Source organism: Ixodes scapularis, unplaced genomic scaffold (assembly GCF_016920785.2).
Source record: "Ixodes scapularis isolate PalLabHiFi unplaced genomic scaffold, ASM1692078v2 PGA_scaffold12__126_contigs__length_90152505, whole genome shotgun sequence".
NCBI lineage: Eukaryota > Metazoa > Arthropoda > Arachnida > Ixodida > Ixodidae > Ixodes > Ixodes scapularis.
This window is the reverse complement of record NW_024609838.1, coordinates 88,559,188-88,585,576: the sequence shown is the minus strand read 5'-3', so window position 1 is coordinate 88,585,576 and position 26,389 is coordinate 88,559,188. Positions and strand designations below refer to the sequence as shown.

Below are 26,389 nucleotides of genomic sequence, written 5' to 3'. Positions count from 1 at the left end.
AGTATTGGCGAAGCTATATCGTATTTGCTTCAAATACTTAAATTCGCTCATGACATGCACACCGTAAAATACCGCGGAAGCGCCTACTTTTTTAAGCGCCCACTATTAACATTTTCCAAACTTAAGAAATTATATGTTAAAGGGCAACTCCGCTTCTTTTCCAGTTGTGCAAAACTATACAGTTCTCTTTGTTATCATCTACAAAACCCCCATGGCAAATATTACGACGGAATTCCGCCTAGAAGTTCATTAAAATCGCTGTCAAAGTTTGACAAGCACGAATCCGCTGGTTTTGGATGAGACGTGCGGGCCAGACAACACTGCCCGGCTGCATTTCCGCTTCCTCCAAATTCCTTCTCCCGGCACGTCCGCGACGTCATCAAGCATGTACAGCTTCTTTTTGTTTTCAATTTTGTTTTCTTTCCGGGGGAGAGCACGGGTGGCGCCAGCGCCGTGAAAGACGTGAGTGACGCGCTCGGCCGGCCCGGCGCTCGACTATTGATACTACTGATAGGCCCATCGCCTCGTTGAGCGCGGCTTGTGTTACATCGCATACTTTTGAACACCAAGTAAAAGGAGGAGAGGGAAGCTGCTTTTGTAAGAATTTTGAGTGACAGGTTAATCTTCTATAATCTTTTGGGAGGAGAATAGCGACGCCTGTGCTAATCCAGGAGGCACAAAGGAGGATCCTGATAAGAGGGGAGCTCCTTCTTCGCCTTGTATATCACGTGGGTGTACATGCTTAGTGTTGCCGAATATACAATGTTGTCCGGCTTTGCCACCGTTTCGGTTTCGGTTTGTGATCATGGCTAGAGTAAAATTACACGAAAAATATTTTATTTTTCGTGAAACAAAGGATTGGGGATTGTTTTTGAGTGCTTCAAAAAGCAAAATCGGCCACTATCTCAAAATTTTTGAAATTAAGCGGAGTTGCCCTTTAAGTGCTTGACTTGACCAGACAAGCAGCCATGTCTAGATTATTGCAGTTTTCGGTGGAAGCGAGGTGGGCGCTCCACCGGTATTTTACGGTATTAAAAGGGACCTTGACATCCAGACAGATGCCTTATTTTTTTATTTCTTCGAAGTTTTTGACTGTGTGCCCCCATTGCCAGTTAATATCTAAACTTTACTCGCTTCACGTTGACGACTTAGCTTTTTTCCTGGGTCCCTAACTTCCCCTCCCAAAGACGGCAGTTCACAGCAACGGGTGATTTTAAATCTAATCTTAATGGCATAACCTCCTCGGTGCTTCAAGGTGCATGGTCCTCTTCTATTCATAATCTACATTGAATATATAGAAAAATTAACAATCCTGATGATCACTTACAGCTCCAAAGCGATATTGACTAGGTAATTCACTGCAAAGTGGAAACTAGTTTCTTTCACCCGTACGAACTCAGAACTTGTTTATTCACTCAACAATTCACCCGTCTTCGCTGTCCATGCAGTGTGTCGAACTAACCTAAAACCTTTCTTGGGTCTCTCAGATTAATAACTGCTAAAGCATCCCGTACCCTCGATAGTCTAAAGTCTACACCCCCCCCCCCCCCCCCCCTTGCTCTAGAGTTGTTTAAGTGGTAAATAAAGGCCAGAAAAGCAGCAGAGACTGGAGCCAAACAATGGTGACCATCCCTGTTTTCCACCTTTATTTCCTGTTCCTCTGCCCCCAATCTATCAATAAAATCCCATCACTACATCAGAAGGAGAGAAATAAATTTCGGTAGAAAATAATTCTAGTTAGAGAGGGATATAGTCTCCGAGTCTGTTTGGCACGAATTGGTAGTCCCGCCCCTGAGGGACTGATGCTTCAGCGGGCAGTTGCTCTCTTTCTTCCACAAACACGTCAAGGCTTTCATCAGGTTCAGGAGCTTTATGGTTTTGAGGCGTGTTGTCAGCATCAATTTCGTATGGATTGGTAGTGAACCATGTGGTATCTGTGTCATCATTTTCTTCATTTCTCCTTGGATTTGTGCTAGCAGGAACAGATTTAAAGAAGCTAGAGCTCCTAGTGATTGTTGTTTGACCCCTTCGTGCAGTGATTCATGCTCCGTTGATCTCGGTGATCATGTATGGCTTGGGGTCATACGGAGGAGTCAGCCTGTTCGTCTGGTTTTGCTTGCAGACAACAAGATCCCCGATATTGAGGTTGTGAGTTCATGCATAAACCTTGTGTTTTTTGCGATTTGTAAGATCAGTGTGTCACCATATCTGCTGTTCGCGTTACTGTTGACCGCATTAAGAACTTACTCAACTCGGTGGTCCGAGTGTTGTTTTCCAGTGTCGTCGCTTGTATGAATGTCTCGAGCGTGCGCATAAACCGCTCAACTTCGCCATTAGCTTGTGGCCAGCATGGCGTAATGCGGTGATGGTGGAATCCTAATGACCGAGTGAATTTTTTTTAAAATCGTGGCTCTGGAATGAGGGTGCGTCCGTCTTGATGATTTTCGGGATTCCAAAAATACTGAAAATCTTCGTAAGATTGTTAATTACTGTTGGGGCTGCAAGTGACAATATTATGTTTGCGATAGGATATCGCGAAGCATCATTTATTAGAACCATTAAGTATTTTCTCTTAGGGGATGATTGTCCAAAATCAAGTGAGAGAGCTTTTCAAGCCTGGTTGGATTTTGCTGGAACAGCGACGGGTTCAGCTTATCGATGCTTGATAGTTGCCGGCCATGCCATGCTGTTCTTTAGAGTTGCCGACATCATGCTGTCTAGGTGTAGAAACCAAACTTTTTGCTTCAACAGAGCTGTTGTTAAAGAGTGGCAGGTAAGACGAGGCCTTTCAGAAGTACACCACTGTTTGTCAGAGACAGCTCGTATTGTATTGATTCTCAGCGCTGGGTTGCTCCAGTTGGCAGGATTCTTGAGGGCGGCAGTTACTTGCTGTAGGTCTGGATCGACGGCACTAGTCATGGCTTTTGGAACTTGGTGTTTGGCAATGAAGTTGACATATGCACTGGTGGTACGAGTTAGATTAGCTTCAGCAGGGCAGTTCGGCAAGGGGTGGCGAGACTGGTAGTCTGAAGGATTGCTAATTCCACGTGTGTGTTTCACTCTAAAATTATAGTGCGGCAAAACGCTCCATTGGTGCAGATGGAGAAACTTGTGGATTTGTGAGGATAGACAAAAGTGGTTTTTGTCTCTGCGAGGGAGGAATACGTTGCCATAAAGGTAGAGAGGAAAATGTTGTGTTCCTATCCTCATCGCCAATGTAGAGTTGTTAAGGTGGTAAATAAAGGTCAGAAAAGCGGTGGAGACTGGAGCCAAGCAATGGCAATCATCCCTGTTCTCCACCTTTATTTTCTGTTCCTCTTTGTCCCTAATCTATCAACAAAATCCTATCAATACGCTCGCCTTCGCAAACAATCGTACGAAACGTGTGTCCGCTTGAAATTAGAATACACATCCGCTGTCTGGTCTCCTCATCAAACCTACTTGATTAAATAGGTTTGACAGCATATCACTAATAAAACAAAAATGTTTCCCTTTGGTAGAAACGTGGCATACAATTTCACTCATATGCTTAACTTGCAGATTCTGTAACAACCCCGCTCGCGCAGTATCTTGCTCCCTCTTAAACCTATTATTAATGAGAGCTTCGAAGGTATTTTCAGGTCACCATTAGCATTCAATAACTCTAGCTTGCCATGAAACAATCTTCCCAATGCCGTTGTTTCTCAGATCCAGAAAATTTCTGCTCAGAATTAGGAAACATTTTTATTACATAATTAACAATCGTGAGTTTTAATGGACCAAACGTTTTAGGTTGCAATATAAAATATCTGAGAGCCCAATTTATTTCATGTCTATGTGCTTGCATTATATTCACTCGCTTTAAAAGCTTGAATTCTTTTGATACATACACATAAGTTCTTTTATCAATACGTTCCGCAGTATTTGCTCTTCAATTTTTGCTTCGTGCGTACTGATTTAAAGTTTGTTTCAATACTTCTTATTTGTGCTGACTTTGGGCGAAATTTCAGGAAGAAATTGTGGAGCGGAGGTTGCCAGCCGACTTACCTCGGGAACATTTGGGTCACCGCATCCTCGTTCGATGTCTTGCTCTCAAGTAAGCCTTTTTTCTGCACCTCGTTTTCTTTTTTTATATTTGTTTTAAATTGCTAATAATTTGGGACTACAATGCCCTTAACCATGGAGTAGGAGGGTTTTTTTTTCTTCTTGAACATGGCACATCATGGAAGCCTGAGCATAAACCCAAAGGAATTTTCCAACTTTCGAATTCTGTTTGCTGGTTCATAGGCATTATGATACGAGGGAATGGTCATCTGTAACCCATCCCACATTCTTGTGGCAAGGGAGTTAATGTTTGCTAACTCTTAATGTAATTTATTAATTAAGAAGAGAATTGCTCTATCAGTTCTTTAGCTGCTTCATGGACATGGGCTCATGGAGCTTGCATTGCACAGAACCCTTTGAGAACCCCTGTCCTGCCATGAGCTGCATTTGCTGGACTTTGGGGGAGGACAGTTTTGTAGACACAGAAATCTTCACTTTGAAACACCAATTACAGAGCTTTTTGTTTTGACTGCAATCGAAATAGGAGTAAATATCAAAATGTTTTTAATAATTTGGAATCATGTCAGGGTTCTCTCAGAATTTGTTAATTGGTACTAATTTGGCTTATTTGAGCGTTGTTCTCCACAAAAGAGGCACTCTGCAGGGAAGTGGCACCTGTGACATCAGGGTCTTATGTATTTTTATGTAAAATTTTGTCTAATCAAAGCTAAGAACTGTAAGGCAGCTATTAGCAAAATGTGTCAGAGACCCAGTGCCCTTTTGCATTATGAACCTGATAAGGTTTGCATTGTCAAGATCGCTTATACGCAGAAGATTTTAATTTAGGTTTTAATTGTCTCTATATGGCAAATTAGTTTTGGGATGCACATGCAAAATGCAATGTATTCTATTAAAAAAAATATTTTGAAACCTGGGAATGGCTTTTATAACTTTGCTTCTACTGTCATTTGAGAAATTATTAAAAAGACAATGATAATTGAAACATGCCAACTATTACTCAACAGCACCCTCAATGAATAAAGTTTATTTCGCACTAACTGAATCGGAATTTTTTTTTCTAACGGAGGTCTCGTACTTTAAAAAATGTCTATTAATTGAATTAGAAATTCTCCTAAAGGTGTACCTCCAGATTATATTTGGTCCCAAAAATTACTTTTCACGGGTGCCTGCCGTTCTTAAAAAGTGTCTCATCCCGCAACAAACTCTTCACCGTCTTGTTGGTGTCAAAGAATGCCCGTCACTCATTGCAGGTTGGAACTTGAGATCGAGCCCATCTTCGGAAGCATGGCCCTTTATGACGCCAAAGAGAGAAAAAAGGTTCACTCTTTTTTTTTGCGCACATTTCGCCGTAGTAGCACTTCAGAATTTGTTTCGATCTTTGCTTGACGCACACACATGCAGCGTTTCGGAGGCAGTTCACTTCACGCAGAAATTTGGCGCAGAATCTGTCGTACGGCTGGCTCCCAGCCACTTCACGTAGCATGCTCCCGTAACGGAAGAGAGTCGCGCACGTGCTGCGTCGGTGTCGGACTCGTGCGCCGATTCGTGGAGTCCCGGCTGAACGTTTTAGCTTGTTTGTTACGTTCTCCGCCTGGAGCAAGTGACGCAGAAGCGGCGCATGCTGTGACCTGCGCCACTTGCTTGGCCGCACCGCATTTAGGGAACCCTTTTCCCGACAAGCACCGATGGATCTGGATGGTCGTCTGGCGTGGCATTACTACCCGTACTCGCGGCAGTCGGCAGACAAAGCCGGCGTGTCAACTGCTCTCTCGGCGGCGCTGTACAGTGGGAGCGTCGGTGGGACGTCGGACCTTCGTTGGCTCGGCTCTGCGCGTAACCTAGTCCCTGTAGCGTTGGCCACCGCCTTTGCCGCGATAGTGTGAGGCAATCTCCGCTCGTCGTGCCATATGTTCTCCGCGGACGATGAGCCTTTGCCGCCCCTCGAACATTGTGTTCTGACTTGATTCTCGTTGTACGCTAAGGTACGTGGACGCCGTCTCTGCCGCGCGCAGGTCTCGGAGAACTTCTACTTCGACATGAACCCGGAACCGCTGAAGCGCATGCTGTCGAGCCATGTCCCGTACCACGACATCTCGACACTCAGCCGAGCCTGCATCTTCAACGTCACATACCCTTCGACTGACCTCTTTCTCGTCGTTAAGGTGAGCTAGAGAGTTTAAAAAATACTTTTTACGTTGGATGCTCGGATAAATTGTGTATTCCGTGAAAAAGGCTCTTTCCTAAAAGAAACATTTTTTGCGCAATATTTATGTCGTGAGATGCATTTATTTAGCGGTGATTCTGAATTTTTTAAAGGGCCCGTCACGAGAGAAACTTTCCGCCAAAAAAAGTTTTTTTTATCCCAATATTCGCATTGTGAGAGTCATTTTGAGCGACGAGCAATTCCAAAATGTGCTTTTATTTTGACACCTTGTCCCAAAATAGAAGTGCGTCAGAATTCTCAAAATGAATCGCGTGACTTAAAGGGCAACTCCGCTTCTTTTCCAGTAGTGCAAAACTATACAGTTCTCTTTGTTATCATCTACAAAACCCCCATGGCAAATATTACGACGGAATTCCGCCTAGAAGTTCATTAAAATCGCTGTCAAAGTTTGACAAGCACGAATCCGCTGGTTTTGGATGAGACGTGCGGGCCAGACAACACTGCCCGGCTGCATTTCCGCTTCCTCCAAATTCCTTCTAACGGCACGTCCGTGACGTCATCAAGCATGTACAGCATCTTTTTTTTCAATTTTGTTTTCTTTCCCGGGGAGAGCACGGGTGGCGCCAACGCCGTGCTCTCCCCGGAGAGGGAAGCTGCTTTTGTAAGAATTTTGAGTGACAGGTTAATCTTCTATAATCTTCTGGGGGGAAAATAGCGACGCCTGTGCTAATCCAGGAGGCACAAAGGAGGATCCTGATAAGAGGGGAGCTCCTTCTTCCCATTGTATATCACGTGGGTGTACATGCTTAGTGATGCCGAATATACAATGTTGTCCGGCTTTGCCACCGTTTCGGTTTCGGTTTGTGATCATGGCTAGAGCAAAATTACACGAAAAATATTTTATTTTTCGCGAAACAAAGGATTGGGGATTGTTTTTGAGTGCTTCAAAAAGCAAAATCGGCCACTATCTCAAAATTTTTGAAATTAAGTGGAGTTGCCCTTTAAATGTTGCGCGGAAAAACGGTTAATTTTCGGGAAAACTGTTTTTTTGTGGCTGTTCTAACGAGCACTGAAATTTTTTCTTTATATATACAAATTGAGTCTCATTTATTGCGTGCTCATTTAAATGAAAAGTCTGCCTAAAATGCTTGCACTACCAGCTCCACAAGTGTTGTGAAATTTTTGTTTACTACATTTATATTATTTCTGCCGAAGCCTTTTTATTGTAAGGTGATCTTTTTTTCAGTTTTCTAACATCAGTATGCTTTTTACGTGACTGCAGCCCAACCTTCTCTCGAATTACCATATTGACTCGAAAATAGGCCGACCATGAAAATAGGTCGACCCCCATTATTGTACCTGTCGAGAATAAAAAAAAATAAAAAAAATTGAATATAGGTTGACTTTTTTTTCTTCTTTTTTTTTTTAGTAACAGGGGAAAGTTCGGGCAAAAGAAAGAAACAAACCTCTAATTACAGCTTTAGCTTTAATTACAGATTTAGCTGAGCTAATTACAGCTCAGCTAAATCACAGCGCGATGCCAAAAACTTAATCATCCTCAGAACTTCTGGACATGTGATTGTCGTCCGAAGCTTCGTCAGCTTGGCAGACATCCTTGCAAATTGGCAACAATACCTCACTGACACTGTTGTAAAATGGCGACAAGAAGAAACAAAAGAAGGTGGAGACGGGCGAAGCGACGAAAGACCAAATACAAAGATGCGAGTAACGCCGGGAACGCCGCGAGCCGCCGTGAGCAACATGTGAGCCCCGGGCCGTCAGCTGCTGCTGTTTCGGTTGTTTTCGTGCACCAAAAGCTTTTTGAAACAAGAAGCGGCGCAGCTTTACGGCGACTATGGCTCGGTGACTCGATAGCTTAATGCCCCCAGTAGGGTCGCAAAATTTGGTCGCGAATGTAGGTCGAAATTCTTTGATCACGATTCTGGGTCGACTCTTAATTTTTGACATTTCCAAAAATAAAAGGTTGACTTATATTCGAATAAATACGGTAAGCAGTCGTAGTGTGCTTGTAATGTTGATACAGGCATTTAAAGCATTGACGTATAAAAATTAAAAAGCAGTAAATAATTCTTTTTTTGTTTGTTTTCATTGTTAATTAATGTTTCATTTACTACATGTGTCTGGTTTTTTGTTTGAAGATTGCAGAGAGTTTTATGGCAGTCAGTCACTTTTCTTAACAAAGTGCTCTGAATGCATGGATGGAATGATGAATTTGAGGGTCGAAAGTGGAGCTCAAAGCGACATACTGAACAAGCTAAAAGGAAACGATTTTGCTGTCCGCAAGAATTTTTTTTGCTTCGGTGCGGCAAGCCCGAGCCAAACTTTTGGAGTACGGAAAAAGCCTTAACGTTAGTGTTGTGGGAATATTTGAATTTTTGAATAGTAGTTTGGAATATTACTCTATTCGATATTCGCTTCGAGAGCAGTTGTAATATTCGTGCTTTTCGAAGTTTTCGCAAACTGACGGTCGCAAGTTTGTGTACTGTCTAAAAATCAGTAAGGAACGATTTCTGAAATTAAGAATATACTCACACGTTCCACAAAACGGTATAAATATTATGGTGGGAACTTTCAGATGTTCCGTCCTTGGACCCCTGCTTTTCCTTATCTTCATAAACGACCTTCCGTATAACATCTCCCGCAAAATAAGACTTCGCTGATGACTGGATTAGTTTTGACACCATAACATCAGACACTGATGATCTTTTGCTTCAAAGTGATCTCCTAAAAATTAACAATGGGTGCAGAAACTGGCTGATGTTGCTTAACAGATTTAAGTGTAAACTAATCCATTTCACCCGTAAATTGTCTCCTTTACCCTTCCAATATACTCTTGACGAAGACGGGATCGTCTTCGTCAAGAGTCTTTGTTTTTGTCTTTGTCTTATCAACCACAAAATTGAGCCGCCCGATTCATCTTATCGTAGTATGACCACTTCTCCAATGTCTCTTGTCTAAAAAGTCAGCTTGGACTTATACCCTTACTCACCCGAAGGAAACTCTCTCGTCTTTGCCTTCTTCATAAAATGTATTAGTACCCTTGTCTAGAACTAAAGAACGCTTGGCATCTCACCGCCCGATGGAATATCATCCTGCCTGAATAACTCACACGCAATTACACGAATTTTCGGGAAAACTAACGCGTTCAATGGTCCATTCCTCTTATGTGCTATCACAGAATGGAACCAATTGCCAACCTCCATCATTAGGGAGTTTTCTTAGACCGCGTTGCCCCCTCCGCTAAGCGTTCCGCAACGAAGAAGTTGCTACTGCGCCTGCGCGCCGATAGCCTTGACTGTGGAGTTCCCGCTATCGTAGCGGGTTGCGGAGGGCCTTGCGGGACGGCGAAAACGATCTACGAAAACTCTCTATTAGCACCACTGATGTAACAGTGTTTTACGATCTCTTGCTAGCCCATTATGTGTAGTTTCTCCCGTTCTTATTTTTTTGTATGCTCTATTATTGTTGTACTAATGCATCTGTTATTGTATTTCTAATTATACTGTCCCCCCCTTATGTAATGCCCTGGCCTTTAAGGAGGGAATAAAAGAAACGCACACTAAGTGTGTATAGTGTCATAGCTAGTGCCATGGATGCCGTGACATTTGTCAGTTTGTAATGACTTATGCATTGTGCACTAGACTGTTTCAATGGGTGATTCTCTTTACATTTAAAGCAAGTATAACGATCAGTGCTTGGTCCAGGAAGTACTTTTTCTGGTGGTCGTTGTTTGCTCTTCTGCATCTCATTCCGAAATGGTCTATTTTTCAGCTGGAGAAAGTTCTGCAGGGAGACATTACTGAATGTGCAGAGCCCTACATGAAAGACGAAAAGGTGGTGAGAAGGATTTTCTTCCTGTCAATTGTGCTTTCTAAAAGAAATAATCTCAGTGTCACTAGTCTGATCGCAATTGATGATTATCTCTGTGGTATAAGAGACAATGGTATTGTGAGAAATACTATACCAAATACGATATGGCTTCGCCAATACTGGAAACTCCTCCGAAAACACATAGGAGCGGCGGCGAACGTGACAGTGGCGCCTCTAGCAGACTCGGAGTCTACGGAAGCAGTCGTCGCAATGGAAAAGTATAGGCTCTGCGACGTCCTCGAGCTTTACGAGCCCCGTTTCGTCACCTTAACAGCAGAAACAATTTATTACGGTCAGTCTGCTTGCAAAGCGGAATCCACTGATCGCAACTGCAATGACAATCGAATAACAATGCGCGCATAAACAAGGATAGAGCAGTTTGTTTAGCGGTCTCAAACACCCCTCAGGGGATCACACGCATTTCTAACGCGTCTGGGAAGCGTAAAAAAGGTGTTTAGCTACTCGAACTACGTCGTAATCGTTAAAACATGCAAAAACGACATGTTAATATTACCAGAGCAAGCGCACGAGCTGCTGGAGCATAAAAACAAAACAAAAAGTAAGGATAAAAATGACCGTGCAAACACTTACCGAACTTTGCAGAAAAAATGGTGTCGCCATTCCCGACGAAAATAAGAAGAAACGGGAAAGATAGCGAACAACGGTGAATAAAACAAAGAAGCTAGCAAAAAACTATTTCAACGATGACGATCGTTGCGGCGCTTATAGAAAAAACAAAGAAAAATGCAAAGCAGCAAATGAACTCAACACTGGTGGTCGCCACCAGTGTTGAGTTCACGACAAACAAAGTGGAAGCAACAGACGAAACTAATGAAAAAAGAAGAAAGCGTCCCTTTTTTTTCAGCTGCTTGTTGTACATTTCTTTATTTGCTTTCGCGGCGTAGGTACGAACTAAAAACAAAACAGGGAAATTAATAACGTAGTGCAGCTTTCGCTGCCCAGTAAAAAAGAGTCGCAGAAATGTTTTGGTCGCAGGCAGCAATCTTCTATATGTGCTAGCAGTGAGTAACCTTTTTTTTGCTTTCGAATTTCTTTTTCCAGTGACTTTGGCGAGTTGTTCGTTCGCTCGCTTGACGAAGCAGTTTAAAAATGCATTCAAGTACTTGTTGACGTAGGTGTCCGTAGGTTGACGTAGGAAGCAGAAGAAAGATTTTCCACCACATTGCACAAACTTGTTCTTGCAATGGCAGGCAGCACATAGCATGCCTGCCATCTCTAAGTATGCTCTGGTGTATGCTCGAATGCGGCCGGTTGATCAACAAACTATGACCCGTAGCAGACGTGCCGGCTGGAGTACACAAATAAATTTCAAAATAAAAATGGATAATGAGCTTACACTTCTTAATATATTTAATAAATATAAAAAAAGCACGTATGACGATTTTGGATTAGAAACTCAATCAAAGGCGAAAATAGCAGGTTATCGCAGACGACAGTGGAAGAAAAAAACAACAACAACAACAACAGCAAAGTTGCAGATGGCCCTCAAAATGCCCGGGCCTAGCGCAGACGAACTGGGGGTAGTAAGCGCCGAAGCGAAGGGAAGGGGGTAAAAACTAAGCCAAACAAAGCAAGAATACGCAATAGTTTACACGTTGGGCAAAAAAAAAAAAAAAAGTAAAAAAGAAAAAGAAATATACACAGCAACATATAAGCAGGAGGAAGAAATAACGCGGTAGAGTGCCGTCGCCTCAAAAATATAAAAGAAAGAAGACTCAAAAATGGAAAGAGTTGAGACGGTTTAACGGGTGTCGGCCTTTATCGTAGAAGTAAGGAAGCAGCGAAGCAGATGTTGGTCGTCCCCGCGCTAACAATCGGAATTTGTGCACTGTAAATAACGTGACTGAAATCACCTTTTTTAGCGGGGCTACGACGCTCTCCCCTTCTTTCTTTGCAAGCGCGAGAAGTCTGCTTTTTTCGTAACTCCGCTTTTGTTAATCTATAATCGCGTCAGATTTGCATATGCACAATGACTTCTTTCGGAGCATACTGGCATCGCCGTAACGTACGTGGTTCGAAATTGACTTCTGCTTCTTCATCCGGAGACGATCTTAACGGGATTAGCCAGCTCGCCTGTCGACGAAACGGTTATAAGCAAGACATTCATGAGAAATGGGAATTGCAACAACAAAACGAATTGACTGATAAGAACAATGAAGTTGAAACGAGGCTATGTTCTAAAATGTTTGTACATTTCCCTTTTTCACGAAACAGCGCGAAGGCATACATTCGTGTTTTGCTTGGCTTACATCAGTTGTGACAGAATGTTTTCTTCGGGAGAACTCCGAAATTGCGCCGGGAAAGCTGTAACATCTTTCCCACGCGAAGAGAATGTCCTTCACTTATGAGCTGGCACCCATCTTTTAAGTTTCAAAGCAGCGAATGTCTGTGACAATTTTTTTTCGTTGGCCACCTCGCACGGAGATAGGCAAAACCAATGCATTTTGGAGAATTTGTCTGCTAGCGAAGACTCCGTGCTCGCCAGGGGCGCTGCAATCACTTTTCGCCCGTTTTCCGCGGGAGTTGCCAGTATTGGCTTCCACGGTATTTGACTATACCGTAATATCTGCAGTCACCTCCCACCCCCTGCCGCCTGAAACTTAAGAAAATTTGGGTGGGCCAAATCTCGGTGGGTCAGCACAAAACGTTTAGAAAAAAGCTAAAAAAACACAAATTTTTTTCTATGTAGGTATCTAGCACGGGTGATACAGCAAGCTCAAAACTCGAATTAGTTTTCTTGTTTTATAAATGATAAGCTCATGAAAGCATGTTTTACTATCGTGAAGTCCGTTGCTTGCATCTCGCGATGAAAACTGCCGACCGGCATACAACCAAAACCGCTATGTTCTCTTCGTAAATAATAAAAAGAAAGTCAACAACAAAATAGAAGAATTAGCCAGGCGCATTGAGCGAGCAAGTGAGTGAAAGAACCAACGAACAGCGATGCTGGGAAAGGGAGAAAGCCAGCGATTACGTTGGCAAATATTTTGACGTTGGGATGATTAGGGCGCCTTGTCAATCACAAAGAGCAGGCTCTTGCGCAACTTTCTTGTTTAGTGCATGCATGCGTGCGTTCGTGCACGGCGTGCTATCAACGCGGATTGAGGCGGCGTTGCTGCATGGTGTGGATGGCACTGCAAACACGGAGGTCGAAATGGGACGCTTTACAAACGTCTGTGTGCGGCGTTCCTCCAAATCTGCGTTTACCCGCGGGCTTTGTCGCTGACATTCCACAACCTTACCAATTGCGGTCGCGACGTTCTGGGAGAATGTTTGGCTGTTCGCAGTGACATTATTTGGGTGGAGACGGGCATTTGCCTTACAGCTTTGACCTTGCGCTCTGCGGTTGCATTCCAGGATGTGGAGCGTTCGACCAGTAACCAATCCCTGAATAGGTTACTGGTTGTGTTATCGTTTTAACTTTTTTTTTAACGAGCTGTTTCGTAAGCAAAACAAAGTTTAATTTTGTTATCTCCGATGTTTGCCTTTCGTGCGGATGTACTTCGGGTTTGCCGAAATCGGGGAGAGAATGCATAAACAAAATGAAGTGTTTTTTCCTTCTCGTTTTACTTCGTCCCATACTTCCTCCGACCGTAAGGTCCGTGGCCGTGTCATTCGAATAGGATAAATGTTCGCAGATCGCGGAGTCCGCATCGGTGTATTTGTAGGGGCGGACGATCGCTCCGTGTTTTTTTAAAAATCGACATTCGCCCAAAAAGTGGGGTGCGTGATGACACGGGACATTGCTATGTACAGGGTGTCCCTCCAAAAAATTTACAGGATCTTTTTACTGCAAAAATAAAATATGCATTACCGAACACTCTTTCTCTGCCAATATGTAGCCCCGACGGTCAGAACCAGCTGCCAAAGTTTCAGAACAAACCGTCATCTCAGTCAGAAGTTATAGGTGATTTTCTGAAAATTTCAATGAGAAAAGGGCGACCATTTTCGGTAACTGGTGCCATTGAGCTCCGTGTATTATAACTAGGATTCCCGTTTTTTGGAGTTTATTTTTCGTCAAATTCGGAGGGCGTTTTTCGGAGTTTATTTATTTCCGAAAAATCCGAGTTTATAAGAGTTTATTTTTGTTTGATTCCAAAATCTCCGAAATTCGGAACTTGATTTCGCAGTGTTTATTATGAAAAAAATAAATAATATTAGGGTGTATACATATGCTAGACAAGGAAAAATAAAATGAACTTATATCAAATATGTATGTCAGCTGGGTTTGGCATTGGTGCCATTGCCATTGGCAATACTAATTTGTCCCACGGCAAAAGTTGCACACATCTGTGGCGTGGATAAACGTCAATACCTTAAAAATAAACTCGTGGAGGTAGTCGTTGGGAAGCCCGTATTCATCGCATCCTATTCCATGCTACCCCGCGGCTGCGCAAGGTGGAGTGGTAAAGGACGGAATAGGGAAGTTTCAAGTGGCCCTCTTCCAATTTTATGCAATCTCTGTGATCCATAGCTTTAACTGTTACAAAAACACAACCTCTCTTCCTCTTAAAACACAAATAGTATGGCCCAAACTGGAAACCAATACAGGGGTTTTTGTCGTGAACCGAATGCACAGTCGCATGTCGTTCTGAACCTTGACGAGATGATTGGTGAGACCCCGTTTGTCAGTGAACCGAGATTTGAAAGATAACTGTGGTGGCATTTGCCCGGGACCACTGACCCTACCTCCACTGACCGGAACAGTGGAGGTAGGAATCATCCTACCGTAAAACACAGACACAAGTATGTGGAATGTGCTATAAGATTCCGTCGAGCTTAGGGAGGGCTTACCACGGACGTATTAATGATAGATCGCCAGCGGGTCATCCACCCCCGTGGCACTTGCCCGTGTTGTCCTCTTTTCGACGTTACAAACACGCAAAGTAAATAAGCGGGGGGTAAACAACCGTGTAAGCCAAGGTTTTGTTTAGTTGCACAAAGAAGGGACAGCCCAGTTGTGTGGATGCAATGGTGATTTCGTTGTTTACTTAGAGAAAAGTTGAGCGCTCGTCCTGCGTGCTTCTTCCGTCCCAATTGGTACATTGCGGGAGGTCCTCTCGGGGCGCAGAACAAGGACAAGGTGCGAGGCAACGCGGTGGCGACCTGCGAGCGCCTGGGCAAGTACCGCATGCCGTTTGCCTGGACGGCCGTCTACCTGCTCAACGTGCTGACGGGCGTCAACAGCCTCGATCGGGACAGCGACAGCGTCGGTTCAGGCACCCTGGGTGAGGATCTCACCCCAGTGCACTCCCCGTCCACGCTCCGGTGGAAGACGGCAGAGGGTGGGCGTGGGAAATGGCATTGTGGCAATCTCGGGTTTCTGAGTTTTACGAGTCGAAAACAGTTGGACGAAATTAAGCTGGGAATAAATGGGCACTTTGAGAAGTATGTTTCTATGTTAAACCTGCGAGTATAATACCGTTATTCTTATTAGATTACGTAGCGATGAGCAATTCTAAGGCCATTACGTTCACATTTTATACAGTTGCGTAGAAGCGTCGTATGCCGGCGGTAAATTAGCCCGTCGGAACGTTGCCCGGCCTTCGAGTAACCTCTCAGTATTGAGGTCGATATTTATTCTAACTCGGGAGAGCCGCGGCACCGCCGAAAGGCAAGCCGACCGTACTGCCAGGGCTCGCAGTGCCACATCTAGCGACGACGCGTCAATAGTGTACTGGTAAAAGAAAAATGGTGACGATAATTTGAGTGGTGGGAGAGGGGCAAGCGGTCGCTGTCACATTTCGTTTTTGCCGCTGCTGGGTGGGGGAAGTTTTGGAGTAGCCTAAAAGGATAAAAACATTGCTTGAAAACAGAATGAAAAAAAAAAAAAATGGATGAGAACAGTGACTGAGTGATTGGATCTTGCTAGCTGGCACCTGTATTGGGACAAAGCCAACTCGGTAGCACTACGTTGCCTCCGACCGGTGTGTTGAGCGCATGATAAAAAGTGATCGCTCGATTTCCGCCCGGCCGTGATCCCTGTCAGGGCAGCGGGGATGGACGTCACAGACACCTGTCTGGCTGCTGGCGATCCCTCAGTTTCACAGTGGACGGAAGCGTGGCAGCGACACTCGTCTTTTGGCCAGGTTTTTTGCCAACACCCGACGGCAGGACACTTTTGCACAATTATTTGTTGCCACTTGGGGATTGGGTGGGAGAGATGCGCTCCAGGCATCGTCTGCTTGGGAGGCTCGACATAGAAGCATCTGAGTGGATGCTGCTCGTCCCAGGGAAATAAATGTTGCGGTAATAGAATCCTTAAATTTACGTCGTACTGGAGCCCTTCTTTCTTTTTTCTTCCTTACGCTTCAAAGTGAACCTTGGAATTGGTGAGTGTTCTTACAACTCCTCATTAAATCGGCGCCTCATACATTGTTTGCATTCCCGCTTTAATGGGAATATTTTATTTCTCGACTACCTTCGCTCCGTGTCGCTAGCGTGTCGTCGTACAGACGGTCGGTGTTTCAACCGCGTCAAATGATAATTCCCCAACTCGAGAGCCACCTGCACTGAACATTTGGGCTCATGATGATCATGTTTATTCGTCCTTGTTTTCATACTGCAGATGCTTATAGACCTTTTCATTCATCCTCGCATAGGCGCTGCCATCTTGGAATCGCATGATGCGGCTGCCATTAGGTTGCTTCAACTCGTCGCTCCGCTCTCCCCTCTGCACCCTGGCAGATGCGTCGTTTGCGTTTTAATGCGAAAGTATATTAACTGTCCCATGGAGCGAGTCGGCGTTCTTAGCTTTTGAAGCCGCGCCTAACGGTACCTGAATTCCCCTGTCCCTTGGAGCAAGACCTGTAGTCTGTAGCGGCGACTTGATGGATAAATTCCCATTGGCTCTGTGTTCCCCGTGGCTCGCGTTCGACTGCCTCTCTCGTGTCGTGCGTTGCCGGGGCTGCGGCCGCTCCTGCTCTATCGGCGCCTGAAGCATCCATATCGTCGGCGGCCGCAGCCTCGGCAGTAGCGAAACCTGGCCATCCATGCCAGTACACCGTAGACAAACTAAGGGAGCGGAAGAATGATGTTCATACTTTTACATTCACAACTCGTAAGAAATGCTGAGGTGTGCTAGATTTTTTCGTTGCGTTTCACCACTTTTTTTTTTTTATGCTGGCAAGTGTTGTTTGCTACTTGCTTGCATTACATCATTACGTGCCCAACCTCTGCAGTTAATTTCGTAGCACAATTTGACTATTTTTACCGTGACCCTTCCGGATACCGGCGATAAGGCCATATGATGCGTGGGAATCAATGTTAGCACCGATGCACAGTGAGTATACCGTATTTACTCGCATAATGAACGCACTCGCATATTGAATGCACCCCCACAACGAGCATCAATATTTGGACTTTTTTTTTCCCTCGCATAATCAACGCACCCCCAATTTTCGGATCTGCGAGCCTCGAATTGCGTCCAATTTAGCTAGCCACCAAGCCAATTTTCTTTTGCCACCAAGCAGTCAGGCCAAGTCAAGCCAAGGTAAGCCAAGCAAGGCTGCTCTCGTAATGGCTGCAAGTGCGTAGTTGCGGCAGTTAAGGAAGTGATCAACCGTGAAACCGAGTGTTGCGCACACTTGACGAAGCTTGGGTCGAGGAATGGCCGAGCCCCGGACATTCTTCGCCTATCGGATGCATTGATGTCAACAAACAAGCCGTAGTCTGAGGTCTGCTTTTGGACAGTGAAATTGTGAAAGTGGTCAGGCCTAATTTCACATACTCCCGATAAATGTGTTTTGTTTAATCTGTAACAGAACGGCGCAGCGAGGTGCACACTGTGCTGTAGGCTGAGAGTGTCTGGTAGCCCCTGGGAACAGCCGTCTCCGTGAACGAAACTTGATCCGTGCGAGCGGGCTTCCGCGGTCGGGGGTTGGACTTCGTTCTGATTCTTATACGTGTATAGTTCCGCTATATACCTGAGCGCACCACCGAATACTAGCAATACATATCGCCTAAGAACGGTTGGGTTGCTTTCTGGGCTGAGTGAGCTTCGTAGAGCGCTTCTCCTTTGGCAGAAGCCACGCCGAAAGTGCCCTAAAAAGGTTTGCACTTTATAAAGCATGGTTATTGCTTTCATTATGCGAGTAAATACAATATATATAAAATAGCACGAGGATTCAAAGACCAATTACTTATGACATTTCAGGTTTGCTCGTCTAATAGTGGTGGAACATTTCCAATAAGATGCCAAGAAATGTAACAAAAAGGCTCGAGGCACACCTAAGCACTTCTAATGAGTTGTGAACGCGAAAGCACGCACGCCGCTCTTCGTGCCCTTCTTTCGTCTGCGGCATACGGCGCGCTGACCTTGAGCGTGGAACAATGGAGCCGCTGGCTCGCGGACACGCAGCACCATTGGGTGAGCGATTGTTCAAACTGACGAGCGCAGCGGCCAATGGGAGCCTCGTCGACACGTGCCAGCCAATGGAACTGAAGCCAAAAAGCCATCAGCTTTGCTTCGCTCCTTTGGGATCGGGAAAACAAGTGCCATGTCTAGGCTTTTTGCGTGGTTTCATAGCTGGGATCGCTGACTCCACTTAGAGAAAGGATTTAAGGTGCCGTTTTTGCGCTGCAAACTCATCACGTTGGCTCGCTCCATGAGACAGTCAATGCTTTCGCATTAAAACAATCAGTGTAAAGAGCCACTGGTATATGTATGTGCTGAAAGTGTCGTCCTTTGTATTTATAACAGATTGAAGACGGTGGCTTTTAGTTGTATGGGGAACACGTGGAGAAGATAGGCAACTAACATTCATCATGCGTTTTATCTGATGCTAGGCATCATGGTACGTCAGCATCAGACAATATGTTTTTTCGTAATATCACACCCACATGTGCCTGGCGTTCTTAATTGACTTTGCAATATAAATGTTGGCTCGATTTTTTTTTATTATTAATTTAAACAATTCTATATTGTGGTCAGTCCACGTCTGCAGCCTTTAAATTGTTTTAATGATTTGCTAAAAATGATCAGTTTAGTTGAATTAATTTATTTAAATGCAGAGGTTCGGAACTTTTGTGTAAGCAACTGTCACAGACACCTTGAGAGTGCCTGGCGTCCGCAACATGGGACGGCAAAAAAAAGCCGCGTGCATGAAAATCCCTTGAGCGCTGTTTTGTTGATGGCAAATAGAGTTACTTTCAGTGGCTGGCAACGCCGAAATCTGAATGAAGCGCATCCTTTAAAACAAACAGATATCTCTACACAGGTCCCTGAAGTGGCGCCTGGCATTTGACAATATCCTAACTTTCTGAGGTCTCTTCTCTTGCACTCTTTTGATTTGGGAACCTTTATGGGAGCCAAATGTCAGGCTTAATTTGACGGGTCTATCCCCAATGTAACACCTTAAGGATGCCATTAGCAAATGTCAGCATAACAAATATAGTTTATTTCCTAAGGCCAATATCCTCAAATGCTGTTGATGAGTACCCTAGCAGGGCCGATAGCGAAAGAAATGTCCTACTCGGCCTAGGTTGGACCGCTGAAATATTTCTCGAGTACTTAATTTCCTTAAAGAAAATAGCCCGAGCCAATATCGCTTTTTTTTCACCCAAAGTTGATGTCGACGAAAATTAAATATTGAGAAGTAAATTTGTGAGTTGATCTGTTCTTCGCGATTCAGCATATTGTTAATATGTTTTCTATAAACATATAATCTATACATTCATGCATTATAGTCTCTTCATTCGTTGATTTTTCTGCAAACTATCGTCATTGGGACCATAGACAATGCTAAAGTTGTTTTGTCGCTAAACCTAGCCGAAATTAAAGATGAATGTAATCAGATTCACCAAAGCTGTTCGTAAGTGTGCCCGCAATCCAGGCTCAAGACCACTTTGTAGTTCTCAAAGTCTCTCAGTACTGCTGTTTTACTGGTTCTGGGCTACAAGGGACACATTTTTATCGCGAAATTAAGTGAAAACAAGGTGAAACAGCAACACAGCCGCTTGCATGCTGAAACCAAACTAACCAAATTGAAGCAACCCAATGGCGGTGGGTGCACCAGCACCCTCTATACTCGGTCAGACAACTGCTGAGATGAAAAGGTCTATGTCGAACGCAAGTTCGTCTGCTTCTCGAGCTGGGGAACCCCATTCCCCGCAACCCCAGAGCCCAACAAGCTGCTGGTTAGCAGCTTTTTGTTCGGGGCTTCCCCAGGGGATATCTGGAAAATAAAGGTTTGAATTTGAATCCAAACAAAACGCCGAGCTCCGATTGGTTCCGATTGAAAGGATAGTGGGTAGACCCCTAGGCAGATAACATCGAGGTCTACCCACTATCTTTCAATCAGAAGAGCCAATCAGGGCTCGGTGTTCTGAGTCAAAGTGCAACCCTTGCGCAAGAAGCCAACAAACTTGCACTCTGCATAGGATTGCCCAGTGGCACTCGAGAGTGCCGTATGATCGGGGATTCATGCAACAACAAGAACAAAAGCTTGGAATGTACGGAAGTCTTGGCGCACTACTCGGCATATTTGGGTAAAGGTTTGCGGATACTTTTAAGGATTTGAGTAAGTTCACTCGGTCGGGTTGGGTGCAGCTGCCTCTGAACTCACCATTGTGCATGCTCAAAATTATTTGCGAGTGCACATACAATTTAGAGCTTGCTTGCTTCGCACACTGGTATCGTGTGGTGAAATAAAATAATATATATATTACGTCACCTCTGTCCGTAGTGGATAAAAATATCTCGGAATCCATTTATGTCCGGTTTTGCTTCTCCACCATCCTATGTGTCCTTTCTGGCGTAATTTAGTAAGAAAAGTCAAAGTTCAAGCATAAAGTCTCGCAGAGTCTTGGAAATTACGAGTCACAATCTCCGTCAAAAGGTTCCTTGTCCCACGAATTTCCGACATGTTTTCTCGGCGCAGTCGCGTACTAGGGACATTTTGCGCGTTGCTGCCCCTTTGTTCCGCCCCTAGAGGCAAAGTGCGTCAGTGCACTCACGTTTCTCGACCCGCACGCAGGGAGGAGGGGCTCCCTGGAGCGTCGGAGCGGGTCGGAGAAGAGGCGAAGCTGGTCTCCGGACGACTTCGCAAATGGCCTGGACACCTTCCGACCCGTCACCCTCACCGTCACCAGCTTCTTCAAGCAGGTATCGCACGATTCCTCGCTCTTCCCTCGTAGTCAGTCGCCTATCCAAATCTCGATGCGCGGGGCTGACTCCTAGCGGTCTTTGGTTGTCGTGCCGGCGACGGAACGGGCCTCGGTGGCTCGGAGGACAAAGTGCCGGCCTACGGATCTCCGGGCGGCGGGTTCAAATCCCGGCTGAGGTGCCCCCCATCCGAGGGGGGCTCGTTGCGGGAACGCGTAACCGAGCTTTCGGTTGCACGTCAAAAGATCGGTGGGCGGTCAAAATTAATACTCTTTTTTCCGCCGGGGCGTGCCAGATGACTTTCGTTGGTCTGGCACGTACAACTACCAAATTTTACTTTTCCAGCGACGGGACGAGGTATTGCGAGTGCCAGCCGAACGCAGACGTGGTGCTCGTCCCAAACGTCTCGCTCGAGTAGATCCGTGTTAGTCTCGCGGATTGCATCGGGCGATGAAACGCAGAGTGGCACCAGGGATGCGTGTTGCTGCCAGCTGCACCGAACGAGCAAGCTCTGGGCCTTTGCCCAATGCTCGCTATGAGACACGCACTTCTTTTTTCCAAGGAAGCTGCCAGCTTCCTTGGAAAATTAAAATTTCTAATCCAAAAGGAATGCGTGGGAGAGTCATAAGTAAATGAATTGTAGAGGTGTGCGAGTATCGCAATCTTTCGAAGTGAATTGAATCAAATAATAAAGGTTACGAATCAAATCGAATCGAATATTTTCGAACATGAATAGTAGTTTCTTGAAAGTAAGAATTAGACAGAAGTCTGGCTGGTTGGGGGAAATAATTCTTTAAATATGACGACCGACCAATCCTTTAATCAGGGGTACTGAATATAGTAGTTTTAAATGAGAACATCCTTGAAAACAAATATTTTCTATTTGATGTGAATTAAACCAGAATGCCCAACCGGAACACAACTGGAAATTTTCTTTTTACAACAAACATTTATGAAAATGTTAGTTTTATTGCATTAAGACAAATGTGACACATGTGACTGATACAAAACAGATGAAATAAAAGATCAGTCAGTAAAACACCATTCAAGGAGTGAAGCTACAGAACGTAAATGAAAGTATGCAAGTGAAGGTGGGTCGGCAAGCCACAGCAGAGTTGGAGATAGTGCGATCGCGCAGCTGCACTGACTTCACACCATCTCTTTCCGTGTGCAATAGTTCTGTTGACAGAGGGCGCTACGAAGAAGCAGCCAAAAAAGAATGTTTTTTTTTATTTGGCAGAGGGAGCAAGTCTCACTTCTACCAGTGAAAACGGGTGGAAATAAATAACAAAAGGAATACTGGCAAACTAATGAACGAGAAAATCGAGCGGAAAATAACACGAGCCAGATATCGCCGATAGCCGAGGTCAGCCATAAATCCATATCCGAATCCATGGCACCTCGGCTACTGTAGTGGCTGTAAGAAGGACTGCAGCGAGTGTGGTTTTGTCGCGTTTGGGCTCACGATGATGGACGTGTCATTGCAAATCGTAGTGCATCATCAAATCTATCGCTGCGTTTGTGCCACGACCACTCCGCAACTCCGCCAACTCCGCAATCCCGACATCATGGCCAGCAAAGAACAGATTGTGCTACCATGTACAAATAACTTTCCAGCCCTTCATATAAAAAAAAGGCACTTAGGTTGGTTTTTGTGTTTGCGATGCTCGAAACCATACTGCTCAGCCCAAAAACAAAATGGGGAACTCGACCGCGAGTCGACACTAATTAGCGAGTTCCGCGTTATTTATAGTTTTCAAAATATTCGAAGAACTCGAATACTTCAAACAGCGAAAAGTGCAAAACAAATCGTATCGAATAGCAAACATTATTTTTTAAGTATTTGACGTTTCAAATATTCGCACACCCCTAGTAAATTGAGAAAAAAGAATTGTAATGGAGCGAACGACCCCGAGATTGTGAGCCCGACGCTCGACCACTGTGCCAAGGGGTGACTTGCCAAGGTCTTTACATTTTGCTACCGTTCCTCTCGCCAAACGACACCGCCAAACGTGGCGACGAACGGGTAGCTTAGAGTTTTGCCTTGCGCGCCCGAGGGCGGTGGAGGCGCAGTCTGTCTGCCCCATTGGCTGGGGATCCCACAGCTTCCAACAGGCTTTGGAAAGGGTTGAAAGACCCTCTGCTCGGGGTTCATAATGCGAGAGAAAGGAGCATTCTGAAGATTGTTGAACAAAAGCGGCAGTTCACATAGGCTCCTCAAATTCCTCGTGCCAATGAGATGTCCACAAAGACACAATGTTCTCTTTTGACCGGACAGTGCTAGGGCTTTCGGCATTACCTAAAACAGTTGGTTTTGCCACAAGTGCACTAGCTCCCCGCAGGAAACGGTCAACTGGTAACATTTATAAGGAAAGGGGAGCAGCGCAAAAATAAACGAGGGACGAGAAGAAGAGGTAAGGACAGACATGGCATTGACTAGCAACTGAAAGTTTATTTGTGAGAAAAATCGGCGGATGTTTTTCGGTGTTTATTTATTTTCGAAACACCGGTGTATTGCGGTGGAACGTCTCACGACGAGGCTAAAATCGGTGATTATCGGTGGAAAAAAATGCGATTGATAACAGACAGAGAGCTCCAATTTTATTCACATATTTCATACACTTCTTCTCGACGAATCATCTATTTCTCACACTTGGTTATTATAGTAGATGCAAGCATACTTCGAGAGGCTTGCATCCGTCATGGCAGCACATTCGTTGCGGTTCACAACCCGCAATTTTGAAAACGCACGCTCCACATTTGCGCTGGACACAGGAAATCCCAAAATGTCCAGCGAGGCTTGGGGCAGTAGTTACCAGTCAGGTAAATGAAGTTTCCAAAATAACACTGGATCAACGGTGCTAGTCACAGCATACTGGCGGTCACAAAGAAACTCTGATTCTAGGTCACTCAGCTAGCTCTCGTCTCGGAGGACCAGCCGATAGATAGTTTCATAAGGCACAAATCCCTCTGGTAGCTCCACGTTTATGCACGGATTAACAATTGACACGCGGAACCAGAACGACGATTCATCCATGAAATCTGTAGCGTAGTCATCCTGAGCTTTCCGCTTACTTCCGATCCTGGTGGCCTTCTACTCCGCGTGACAACGAAGGGAAGCAAGTCTCACGTTGACAAAACCCGCAGACGCGGGACGGACGCGCCTTCTCAAACACGTCTGCAATTTTTTTTTTACAGAACGGTCCTTCTATATACAGCGAAAAACCCCCACGCCAACAAAACCTTTTTTCCGTTTCCCCAAAAGCCCATGGAAACTAAACAGATAACAAGGAACGCATCTCAGTTCTGAAAGGTTAGTAGCCCCCTACGACACGGATGTTGGCAGTGTCTTCCAGGAACCAGAGCAACCTCTGAATACATGGCTTGCACCGACATTACTTGGCGAGACACAATGGGGAAAGGGCACGTGAGAGCGTACCCTCCACTGCGTTAATTTTTCCACAAAAGGGGGCCATGGGAGACACAATGGGGGAAAGGCGTGTGAGAGCTTAGCTTCGACTGCGTTAGCTAGACGCTTTTGACCCCCAGAAAGGAGGGCGGACTGACGCCACCTGCAAGCCATGTATAGACACTGGAAGAATGCAGGATCCACGAGATAACACGTTTGACGAACCTTTACGGGGAAAGGGTTTCGCTCGACGCTAGGTCGGAAACTTGCAACGACCGGTGTTTTTCGGTTTTAATCAGGGCGAAAATATCCAACCACCGGTGTTTTTCGATTTTAACCGATTTCGTATTTTCGTCACCGACGGATGTTTATCTGTGTTTTTCGGTTAAAACCGGAAAATACACACCCTAGTTATAACTAGCACTACCTATGTATTAGCTCACGACAAAGGAGCAGTTATTGTTTTTGTTTTGCCAAGCCTGCATTGTGAGTCACTTTTTTAGCAATCTTATATTGTCACGAATGACAAGTGATGAGGCGGCGAACAACTGAAGAAACGGAACGTTTAATGGGGCGAACTTGTGCCCAAAACAATAGAGAAGAAGGTTAAGGTTGCAGGCGTCAATGTTGGTGAAAGAGCAGGATCGAGTGCTGGGGTGAAACTGACTTTTGCTCGTCACACGAAGCCCCTTATGTACACGCGTGGGCTTCTAGAACAATCGGCGTAGAAGGTTCGGCGCATAGAACGTTCTAACCTCAAATAAGCAACAGGGTTCTCCAATTTGCCAGAATCGGACGTTTACAGAAACAGCAAAAGGTGCATCCGCAGCCAGGAATAGAACCTCGGCTCTTTGCGTGGGAGTCGGGCACGATCACCGCTAGGCCACGGGCGCGCTGCCTACTTGGCCAGCTGCGCCCGCGGCAATATTTTCTGCTGCAGGAGCGAGGGTATTTTGTACTTCAAGAGCGGTTGTCACTGCGAGAAGGGAGCGCTTATGTACTGAACATGTGGAACAATCAATTTCCTTGCATGATAATTTTCAGCTGATATGTGACTTGCTGGCTAGTCAAGGGCAGTTTCAATTATTTTCTTAAAAAAAAGGCCACTACCAGTTTGTGTTTACAGGTTGCTTTTTTACAAGGGGTGCCAGAAAGCCCAGACAGAGAAGTCGGTACTTTGTGAGGATGAACTCGTGTATGAGGTACCTTTAGCGGGTTTGGGGGGCAAGCTTCCAGGTGTTTGAATGATAGACTAACTGAGAATGAAAGGAACGCAAAAATCAAAGCGGCCAATTCTGAAATAGCAACACATGTGTAGGAATTTCGGCGAGCATTAATACCCCACCAGTATCCTTTTATGGCAAAAGTGCACTATAGTTACTTAAAAAAAAATTGCGGTGGCTTAGCTCGGCTATGCCAGGATATAGCGTGAGCTTATGCGCACAACATGAGAGGCGCTTTCAAGCGGCTCCGGTGCAGCGTCAGACTTGGCTACTGCGCAACGGAGGCGCACAGCGCCAGTGTGTCTGCCGCGGCTATGACGTCACTCCTCTGGAATGTGCAGACTGGTGAGGCGGGGCGAGGTGGGCGAGGCGGGCGCGGCGGTGGCGGAGCGCGCGACGGTGGCTTTGCGTGGCTCATAATGAGCCTTGCTCATTATGCGAGCCGTGCTAATTATACATGCTCATTATGCGAAGCTCCACCGCCGCGCGCTCCGCATAATGAGCACGGCTCATTATGGGAGCCACGCGAAACT

The 26,389-nt window shown here is 45.2% G+C and overlaps 1 protein-coding gene across 2 annotated transcripts in view; it reads left to right on the top strand.

The window, feature by feature from the left end:
- LOC8025408 (dedicator of cytokinesis protein 7) overlaps positions 1-26,389 on the top strand; it is a 278,454-nt gene that overhangs the window by 43,311 nt on the left and 208,754 nt on the right. The window contains exons 6-11 of one of the 2 annotated variants that reach the window (XM_040206825.3): positions 3,990-4,075; positions 5,295-5,361; positions 6,057-6,206; positions 10,001-10,063; positions 15,192-15,348; positions 21,097-21,224. In XM_040206825.3, coding sequence (XP_040062759.1) covers positions 3,990-4,075; positions 5,295-5,361; positions 6,057-6,206; positions 10,001-10,063; positions 15,192-15,348; positions 21,097-21,224 — 651 coding nt within the window. Of the gene's footprint in view, positions 1-3,989; positions 4,076-5,294; positions 5,362-6,056; positions 6,207-10,000; positions 10,067-15,191; positions 15,349-21,096; positions 21,225-26,389 lie in introns of both variants that reach the window. The other variant, XM_040206824.3, reaches the window with a different exon arrangement.